This window comes from Necator americanus, chromosome V (assembly GCF_031761385.1).
Source record: "Necator americanus strain Aroian chromosome V, whole genome shotgun sequence".
In the NCBI taxonomy this organism is placed as follows: Eukaryota; Metazoa; Nematoda; class Chromadorea; order Rhabditida; family Ancylostomatidae; genus Necator; species Necator americanus.
The window spans coordinates 18,062,947-18,072,901 of NC_087375.1; the positions used below are offsets into that span (position 1 = coordinate 18,062,947).

The 9,955-nt window shown below is 39.0% G+C and overlaps 3 protein-coding genes across 3 annotated transcripts; 1 reads left to right on the forward strand and 2 right to left on the reverse strand.

Moving 5' to 3' along the window:
- Positions 1 to 914: 914 nt before the first annotated feature.
- RB195_014291 (uncharacterized protein) lies at positions 915 to 5,940 on the forward strand (the record flags this gene model as incomplete). The annotated part of the gene is made up of 8 exons (XM_064204491.1): positions 915 to 1,008; positions 1,069 to 1,142; positions 1,260 to 1,362; positions 1,580 to 1,726; positions 2,262 to 2,433; positions 2,526 to 2,650; positions 2,718 to 2,890; positions 5,788 to 5,940. The coding sequence occupies 8 exons, from the start codon at positions 915 to 917 to the stop codon at positions 5,938 to 5,940; spliced, it is 1,041 nt and encodes a 346-aa protein (XP_064060372.1).
- Positions 5,941 to 6,007: 67 nt separating this feature from the next.
- Positions 6,008 to 9,251, reverse strand: RB195_014292 (uncharacterized protein; the record flags this gene model as incomplete). Its single annotated transcript, XM_064204492.1, has 3 exons — positions 6,008 to 6,136; positions 7,568 to 7,661; positions 9,223 to 9,251. 3 exons carry the CDS (start codon positions 9,249 to 9,251, stop codon positions 6,008 to 6,010), a joined length of 252 nt encoding a protein of 83 aa, XP_064060373.1.
- Positions 7,352 to 7,675, reverse strand: RB195_014293 (uncharacterized protein; the record flags this gene model as incomplete). The annotated part of the gene is made up of 1 exon (XM_064204493.1): positions 7,352 to 7,675. The coding sequence occupies one exon, from the start codon at positions 7,673 to 7,675 to the stop codon at positions 7,352 to 7,354; it is 324 nt and encodes a 107-aa protein (XP_064060374.1).
- Positions 9,252 to 9,955: the final 704 nt, after the last annotated feature.

Genomic DNA, 9,955 nt, shown 5'->3' on the forward strand with positions numbered 1-9,955 from the left:
TTTCTAGTGTTTTTCTTCCCAAACTTTCTACTGCTCTCCACTATTCGTTTATGATTTATTCGGCATCCTATAAAAAGCTGCAGCAAAGTCGTAAAATATAATATCAAGTCAAGCGTGAAGAGTTCCAATCAGTCAAATATTCGTGCGGTTGGAGGCTAGCAAATCCGCGCTTAACGGAACTACACTGTTCTTTGGGAGTAGGAAACAACGGTATAGATTATCAATAATGGTTTTTCGCAGCTTTTCTTTTTTCAGAATAGGCGGCCAAACAACACGTATAGATTGTTTGTAGAATTTTCTTTGCAGGAAAATGTAGGTTCGACTCTTTCTAAGATGGTTGAGGATTTCGTGCTTCGAGAACCAAGAGTCGCCATCTGGCGGAAACCAGTAATAAATCATTGTGGGAAAAATTCTTTACTGTTGTGATAGATGCACTTGTGAAACGATCGGCAGAAAGTACGGCTCTAACGAAATTGTAAGAGGAGCATTCATTGAAGCAGAATTTTCTTTCGTTTACTGCCCAAGTCATCGTAATGGGCAGAAACCAGCTGGATTCTCTACCTTCTTTGCTGCTCTATCTCCACTAATTTTCGTGTCGAAACCTTAATTTTTGTTTCGAGGCATTTATTTCTAGAGATCTTAGAGCAGTTTTAGTACATTAATTTCATGGACTTCAGTCCTGAGAACCTGCAAAAAAAAAACTAGCGGTTTTCGCTGAAGACGTCTACAGCAGAAGCAACGTTTTGCATATGTCTCAGCGACGTAGAATTTAACAGGGTCAAATACGTAGCTAACTTATTTAGTTCTTACCTTGAAGTTTTGAATGAGTGTTGAACTTTTTTCTTTAAATCAGTTCTAATTTCTTTAAATCAAATAAATATATCATAAGATACAAAATTTATTGTCGAATTTAGATGTTATTACCACTTCTGTTTCTTTCAAGAATACACAAGTATTGTGCATGTGTGGCGACAGTCCCAGGGGGCCCAGGGGTCCCGGGAGTCCCGGGTAAGCAGTAGTCTTGATCTTCACTCCCCTATAAACCTTCTTGCGACAACTCAATTCAAGCGTGCAATTGCCGTCAAGATCTCTACGACACTTCCCTTTGCCCGCCAATGGGACAGTGCTATTTAGACCCGAATGTGAGTGCTAGGAATATGGCACCAGTTTCGAACTACAACAAGCACTTGACTCAGTTTTTATAATAACACTTTTCTATTTAATGATTTTGTGTTTTTCGAAAAGATAAGGTTTTGAAGGCAGTGGTGTACAACTTTGGAGTCACCTGCACCGCTTCTCTGATGTGTCCGTCAGACTACTTCATCAGATTTCAGCTAGCAAATGGCCAGTTTGTAAACAACAGTGAGTTCTAGCACAAATACCTTTGGTAAGCACTTCACTGAAAATTACTGTTGTTTCCTCGCACTTTTTTCTAAACAATTTGATCCACTATGGTTACTGCGAAATGAATGCCATCCTACCAATCTCACCCCAAAGCTCTGGCATCACTACTGCTGTTATAAAAACGTTGACGGGAAACAAGATCTAACCATACCTTTTGAAACAAATCGTCTTTTAGTTGCTATGAGTTTGTACACCAATCAACAGCATCGACTGGAATGTAGAAACCAGCAGTGGTTCTACTTGAGTCCTCGCGCACCCACAGGTGAACTCATCAGCCACCTCGTCTGCTACGAGCGGCCTATAGAAACTCCTTATGCCTCAAGCAAGTTTTGCATATTGAATATATCAATATTATGTCATATTATTAAAATGCACATTCAAGTATGAAATAACTACAACTTCATAACTAATTACAGCTAAATAACTACGTATGATGCACTATTCTTGATCTCTCGAAATCTCTTGCGCCTCTTGTTTTCACCTCATATCTGTGCTGTTCTTTAAAATCCGTGTTATCATGTGCTGTACTTTGCCAAGTGGCCAGTCAGCAGTATCCTTGACTGACGTTATTTCGAAGGAAGAACACTTCCAAATAATTGATAGTAAATAATTTTGGCCATTTCCTCGTGAAGTGAACCTTAACCAAATGTATTTATTTTAAAGATTAAGAATAAATAGGTAGAGTGGACCTTTCCCATCACTTCAGCTATAAGGGTTTTCTGTTGCAATTCTAAAACTCCGAAAATTTTATCACAGAATAAGTAGTTGATATTCTATAACACGCAGCATATAAATACAATAACAAATGTAGTCGTGATAGTTGAAACAACGAAAAATTTTCTTGAATATAATTTCAGGGCAGGCTCCAAAAGCACACTCTGCTTCCAGTTGCAAAGTATGTTCGTCAGTCGTGAACAGTTCTCTCTGTCCGCAAAAGTACAAGTGCTCCGAGCCTTCGATTGGAAGTTCGAACGATGGTACATCCGACTGCAATTACTCCGTGATTGAGTGTCCCGGATCCGATCTCCTGTTTGTTTGTTTGTGTTTGAAAGCACTCTTCCTTTTTCGTCAGCTTTCAAGATGATATTCTTCGTTAACTATTATTAAGAGCGCATGTCTAGTGTACAACTGAAGTCCGGGTCAAGCATGATTGTTTATCCAGAAGACGTGCAATGCGACGGAGAATGGATATTCGATGACGGTCGTCGATCACATCGAATAGAAAGCATGACTTGTCTCATCAGAGGTTCTTGACTGCTTTATGCTGCACGTTCTGCTGATATCAAGTCAGAATCTCTTACCATTTCGTTAAGTTTCCGTTCCCGAAACTCCTTCGAACTGCAAATGTTCGTATCCTCCTCCAAGAGAAATATGTACGACCCCAAATGCATGCACCGATATAACTGCCGGAAATTCCCTTGATGGATGTTCTATGAGGATTCGTTGCCAGAAAGGCAATCATCTCGTCATTAGGAAGAGACAAGAGGTTTATTTCAATTTTTCGCCATAAGTCTCAACACGATAGCATTTGGTCTGCAGCGTAATTAGAAGGAAGCGAATAAGCATTTATGTGTAGCCTTGAGTCCTAAAAATCAGAGGAATACTCTTTCTAGCGAATTTTGCGAGCACTTTTGGTACCATCGAATACTCCTGCTGTCACGTCATAAGGAGAGTCAGTCGTACGCTGGGAATTTCTCAACCAGAGGGGGGTATAGTCGATGTTGAAAAACACATGTTAAGCGATGCAAAATGTTTGACAAATAGATGGCATGAAGGATTTTGCCGGTACAATTTCACACTTTGTGGTTTGGATCTAGTTCGGGAAAATGCTAAATAAAAGGACATTGCGATTAGAATTAATAGGAAGGATCATGAATGCGAAGGCAATAAAAAAGTCATAAATTGCGCAAGAAAGAGTATGAAGTATACAGTGCGTTCTGAGCCAAATCTTGCGGCCTTGCTCTAAAGAGAGTTGTTTGAAAGAATTTCACAAAGAAAATGGAAAATATTGGGCATCAAAAGAAGGAATCAAAACGAGTGAGAATCCGGCATTTATAGTGAACTCTCAGTTTGATTACAAACCGTCGAATATTTAAATAAACATAATGCATTATAATTAACATGGCAGAAGGTAATGAAATGGAGAGCAAATAGTTCCAAATGCAATTAGCTACCTAAGAATTTTAATCCTTCCAAAAAACCAATTTGTCCTCAAAACCATCAAATCTACTTGTTTCAAACTTTTGTATTGTTATTTTATATAAAAGAAATGGAACTAACCAGTGGTAATTTCGTATTGAGTACTAAGTGGACAAACCACATTTCTTTCATAGCTTGAACACTGCTTCGGTACCCCTCTGTTACAATCGATTCAATATGTTTAAGTTGTGCAGTGCTGTGGAAGTGTAGCCTCGAAAATTCGCTTAAGAATGGATGACAAGCGAGATCTTTGGAAGACAAAGATCCAGATAAGCTTATGCCCGACATTTTCCTATGGATATCATATTCATGCGCGACTACGAAGGCTTCGAGATCTGTTGTGTGGTGTGGGCGATGGTCAGGTCCCTGACAGAATTGGAATTTTTGCATTTAGCATCAGTCGGTCTAGATAGCATATTTCTCATCCGACAACGACTGATTTTCTTTTTGTCATCCGAGAAGCATTTTTGATGCTTACTAGTTTACTGAGCGAAAAAAGGACGTCTAGGGCCGGAATTAAAGATAAATTAGGCACCACGAGTTTCTCAACAATGACTCTCAAATTGAATTCCATCCAGTACAATTTTGCACTGTTGTAGAGATGATTTTGTATATATTCCTTCAAAGCATGATGCTTCTAACTTTCGTAGTTCTTCTGAAACTTTGTGGAGAAAAATTCAAAATTTTCTCTCGAATTTTCACGTTTTTTTTTCAACTAGCTTTTGAGAGAACCAGAACACCTAAAGAGAATAAAATCCTCGATCAAGGGTTTTCTTTGATGCTCTATGGAAATATGGCACTGAATATTTCAACCGTAATCTCGCAGCGAGGAAAAGTGCGAAATTTCAGATTTTTTTGATTCTGCGTCAAAATCTGTATGACTCCTAACATGGTTCAACAACTCAGTTCGTAGTTTACAAAAACGAAACCGGTTTAAGGTAAAGATTTCGAATAGATTTTGAAGAATTTTGCCCTCAGAAATTATTTTTCATTTTTCCAGATGGTTTCGGTTTTCTCAAAAGTTAGTTGAGGAGAAGTAATCTTCTTCTGGAAAAAGCGCTCTTACTTGTCCTCTTCCGTTTCTTCTGCAGTCTGTTACTCATGTTTACTTCAACCTAAATCTGACCAGCCTAGCAGTAATTCCCAACCATGACCTATATTAATCGCTAAAATTTCCTCTAAAACATATCTAAATGCGGCAAGTAATGCCATCATTGCAGTTTAAAAAAATTCCCGGTAAGTAGTTCTTCTCAGTAATTTCTTTCGGTTCTGCCAAAATCAAGCTCAAGGCCGAACCCTCTATCGTTCGTTTTCATTGTCAGTAGGTGAAGTCATGTGTAACTAGTGCGTGATAGTGTGAAAATGAGTTTAAAACGTGTTCTCCGCCGTTTTTTTTTCATTTCGAGGAAAAAATGATTCTGGTAGGGATCGAACATTTCTCAACTTACACCTGTACATGTATGCTGGCACTTCTATCTCTTGTAGTGAGCCGTCTGCGGCACTGTATTACAGCATATATTTTTACCTTACATGCAGCACTAAATATTAATATTCATTATAGTATTTTTTACTAGCATTTACTGTATTTTGTTATTTTATTTCAATTAATTTACTAAGCCTTCGTTTGTTTCTTTAATTCTATCTTCTATATCTAATTTTTCATTGCTATATGAGGGACCATACTAGTAAGAATGAGATGAAGGGGTCAATTTTAGGAGAGTCTACTGAGGAAACGTCGTTTTCTGGAGGTCCTTTCCCAACTACACGCTCGACCCTGGTCATAAGCAGTTTTGATCACTTTGCTAACCATTCCCAGACAATTATTCAAAAACCTGCTTCACTGAAACATTTCAGTCAACTACGCATTTAATGCGGTAAACAAACTACTGTGGGGATCTTTCTCAAGAGCACCCTCAGCCATATTTAATTCAATGCTTACTGCTGTAATTCCTTAGGTAATAGCAGAAGAAATTAAATTCGCGCAAAGTTTTTGTTCAACATATTTTGCTTCCAGCTCATTCAACAATTTTTACCTTTTTCAAGAATCGATCATAAAACAGAGCTTTAAAGGAGTGCCTTGAAACAATTAGCACCCGCCCTAAATATGCTGTTTTTCTGGAATGATGGGTTCATCAGGATATCTCTCGCAAAATAAAATAATCTCGTTAAAACCAAAGTTTTCAGGATGGTGGATTGAATGCTCGTGAGCAGGTTGTGGCAGGGAATAATCCACTGCTGCTATGCACCAACGGAAATTGGCTGGTGAACAACAACGATCGAGAATTTCGCTTGGAAGAAAACGAAACTATATTCTGTGAAGAGCCCACCAATCGTTGAAAAAATCGTGTTTCACCTGTAACTGAGACTTGCTTCCCAAGATTTTTTGTTCCGTGATAAAGAAATCTTAGCAAAATTCTTTGACCGTTGCCCATACAAGAGATTTCACAATCAGTGTTGTCTCAATAAGTTGCGAGCTCATAGCCCGATATAAACTTTCCATGACTCCTCTTCGACAAGTATGTAGTGCATTGCGCTGAAACCTTACTTAAAAATCTAAAAGTAAGGCAAAGCAATCAAATCTCAGAAAAAAAAAGAACGAATAACGCGTTGTTAGGAAAATGGATATTCTATTTAGGAAAAATAACAAATTTATATAGAAATTAGCACTGCTTTTAATTTCCATTGGTCAGTGAAGGCAAACGGAGCAGACAGCCGCAAGAAGTCTGGACATCAAGCTAAAACCAGACTTCAGTTCCAAAGTACAGAATAAATATATTATTATGTATATTCCATAAATAAGAGCTCTGTGCTCTGCAGGTTGACAGGGAACATAAACCTACAACATTCTTCCGGAGAATTTGCTTCGCATGTTTTTTTTTCAATTGATACAAGACAGATATCCATGTTCTTCAAAGAATTTTTTTATGCTTTTCGTTTTTGATACCTACACATGTCTTCATCTACTCTATGTTCTTCCTTTCTATAGGTCCAAGCGGTGTTTAATTTATGCAACTCGGAATCACTGATACTTATCGCTTATCGTATCGCGGTTATTACAGGAGTCTCTATAATTATAGCTTGTGAATTACTAAATCATCCTCGGGGTTAAGTCGTAGATAGAACAGCGCACGTAGCTGCGTAGTAACCTCGGCAACGCGTGCTATATCGAATGGCTACATGACTGACCACATCTCTAATGAATCCCTTATTTCATCGCTTCTCTTTCTTCATTCAGGAAGAGGGGAGCATGTTTCTTGCTCGTTTCTTCCTGAATAAACAAGAAAAATTGAATTTTCGAAAAGAATTCTATCTCTGCAATTAGAGCCGCCGTCAAAGTAATTAACCGATCTTTTTTATTTAACTAGAATTCTTCATCTCCTGTCGTTGATTCCCCGTACGACTACAATTTTTCTCTCAGATAATACTACAATGATAAGATTTTCTTGGAATTCTGCAAATAATTGAAAATCCAAGTCATTTTTTAGCCATTTCGCAAAAAAAGAAGTTCTTCATGCATTCTGTCTGCTTTCATTTTATTCGCACTCTATTCTCTTTCCTGCTCCGTTCAATTCCTTGAGCATCGTCTCTGCTTTATTGGTACTGCTCGAAAAGAGAACGATGTCGTTCGCGGAACGATGCTTCGAGAGAAATCTTCCGTCAACACGTATGCCCCTTCCTTCCCAGGAAAGTAATTTCATTATCCTTGCAATGCAGCCGTGAACAGCTTCGGCGATATAGTATCGCCTTGTCATACCTCCTTTCCAATGGGTATGGTGAGAAAGCGGAGGAGAAGCTGTATCTTAGTGGTGCATCGATCGTAGCAATTGGCTAATATCCTCACGTACGACGCGTCCACACCTTGATCGACCAGCGCTGACAGTTCTGCATTCGTTTCTACGCTGTCGAAGGCTTTCTCATAGTCGACGAAGGTTAGAACAAGGGGCAGGCGCCATTCCCGGCTAACCTCTTTGACCTTCGACACGGTCTGGATGTGGTCCAAGCAGCTAATCTCCTGACGGAATCCATCTTGTTCTTGAGGTTGGGCCTCATCCAGCGTCCTAAATATGCGCATGAGAATGAGCGTGGTAAACACTTTGTATAGCAAACTCAACAAGCATATTGGATGGTAGCTTCGAAAGTCCTCTCAGTACCTTCCTTATGGATAAAAACGCTTCACGAAGTCTTTCACTGGCCTGGGTTGTTTTCTTTCTGAAGACTGAACGTCATTTCCAATAGCTTGAATTCGAGATACGCTCGCAGTCAATTGTAAACGCCACTGCGCCACTGAGCCACCATTCCATAGTCCGCAATAAATCAATCCGTTTCGACCAGACTATACTTCCTTCCAAGCTACCGTCCATTATCGTTTTTTTGCTTAGTAATAGCCAACACTGAAGAAACGCACGTAGAAAGATTTACTGTCATTTTTCTCTTCCTGTGCACTAGAAATGGTTTGATTATCGGGGAGATTTCGTGTGGAATAACGCAGACGAGGAATTAAAAATGAGCTAAGGTTTATCATTGAGTTGTTAGAGATTGTTAAGGTTCACCATATTTCACATGGTCGCCGGGGTTTGCACTCGCTTGCTATAATCTGCGTTCATCTAGCATCATCAGCAGCTCGCTTCTCCTTGGCGCAATCTGCGGAAGGATATTTCTCAACTTCCACAATTATCTCAAATTGTCGCTCTATTCCGAGCGCACATCCCACTTTGGGAAAATCTGTACCTCTCCTGGATTTTGATTTAGTTCTTTAAGTTAGAATTTTTTCCTGTTCCCGGTTCTTCTGCAAATAAAACAGAAAATAAGTCTAACAGATAGTGTGGCACTTTTTTGTGATGACATTTTAATGGGTTCAGAGGTTCTTGTTGATGTAAGCAATCGCTCTGCAAATTTCTATTATGATTTTATGTATAGTAGTATTATAAATAGATAATGTAAATAGATAGACATAAGAAATCCACATAGGAGTGTAAAAAACGCAACTCTTCCCAGACTTCTTGCATTTTTTTCCCAATAGAGGTCCGCATGTGAAAGTCTCTACTTCTGAATAGATCTGAATAAACTATCTAAGACACCACAGGAGGTTTTTTCGCGTCCTTTTAAATTCTAACCAACTTGTTGTTTAGAGTTATTACAAGTTAAAATTCACCATGCATACTCATACCATATTGTGTTTGCATGGGTATTGCAATCAACTCTTCAGGTTTGTTATCATCATTACTTTTCATAATCTCAAATTGATATTCAGCAGTAAATTCGATTTCGCTTTTGTGAGTTTTATTTTCTTTAGTCACGTGGTTGAACTGTTAAGAGGATTTCATTGCTGTTTTCTTACTCATTTATTATTTGCTTTAACAATGACGCTAAGCAATCCGCTTATTCCTATGTGTAAATTTTTCAGATATGTTTCCTAGACTGATAGATTTTATGAGCAGAAAAAATGATATCATTCTTGGCCCAGATCAATTCCTAACCGCTTTCTGGATTGAGTTTGTACAGCAACAGAGATAATTTGGAATACCATCAACGCACATGAGCCAAGGATTATTGCAACGATTAATCGTGAGGCAAAAACAACTAGTTAACTCCTCGCACTTTGCGAAGTCTCTCGCCCACCCTACTACCACGACCAAAATGTCCGGCATGTGCCACGGCGTCGACAATCAACATGGGCAGTTTCGAGTGGGCACCGAGAAAGCAAGGGGAGATGTAGTGGAATTCTAACTACTTCGGAGAGCTTTCGGGGAAAGTATCTGCATGTCACCCAATGGGTGAGACGCACTTTCGAAGCGAATAGAGACTGTGAAAGCAACAGGTGACAACGATCTAGATGGTGAAGAGGTGGAGTTAGAGTGTTAGAATCATGCTGGTTCACGTAGTCCACGCAAGGCTAGTTCTGAAGAGACGTCCGTAGACATGCAGCGAAACGTAGAAAAGGGTCCTCCACCCCCCCCCCCCCCCCTACGCCTTTTTAGATTTGGAATAAGAATGGTAATGGCGGATCTGTATAACAGTGAGCATTTTTTTCTGAGAGGGAAGTGGAAAGGAAAATGCAACTACTTTCAGCAGCTCTAATAGCTCGAAAAGACTAGAAAAATGTTTGTTTTTAAGAAAGTACGAATAAATAAAAATATTACTCCACTCCATTTCAGCTTTTCCAGATCCATTCAAGGCAGCGAAGACAGAAAATGACAAAATTATGAATTTAGATTTAAAAATCACCTTACAAATAAAAGTACAAGCGTCAATTTCCGTTTTTGCTTATCAGTGGTTTATTTCCTGCCGGAATAAAAACGACCATGAAATTTTTTTCTGTAGCTGGTTCTGTTAGTGGCCAACATCCACCATT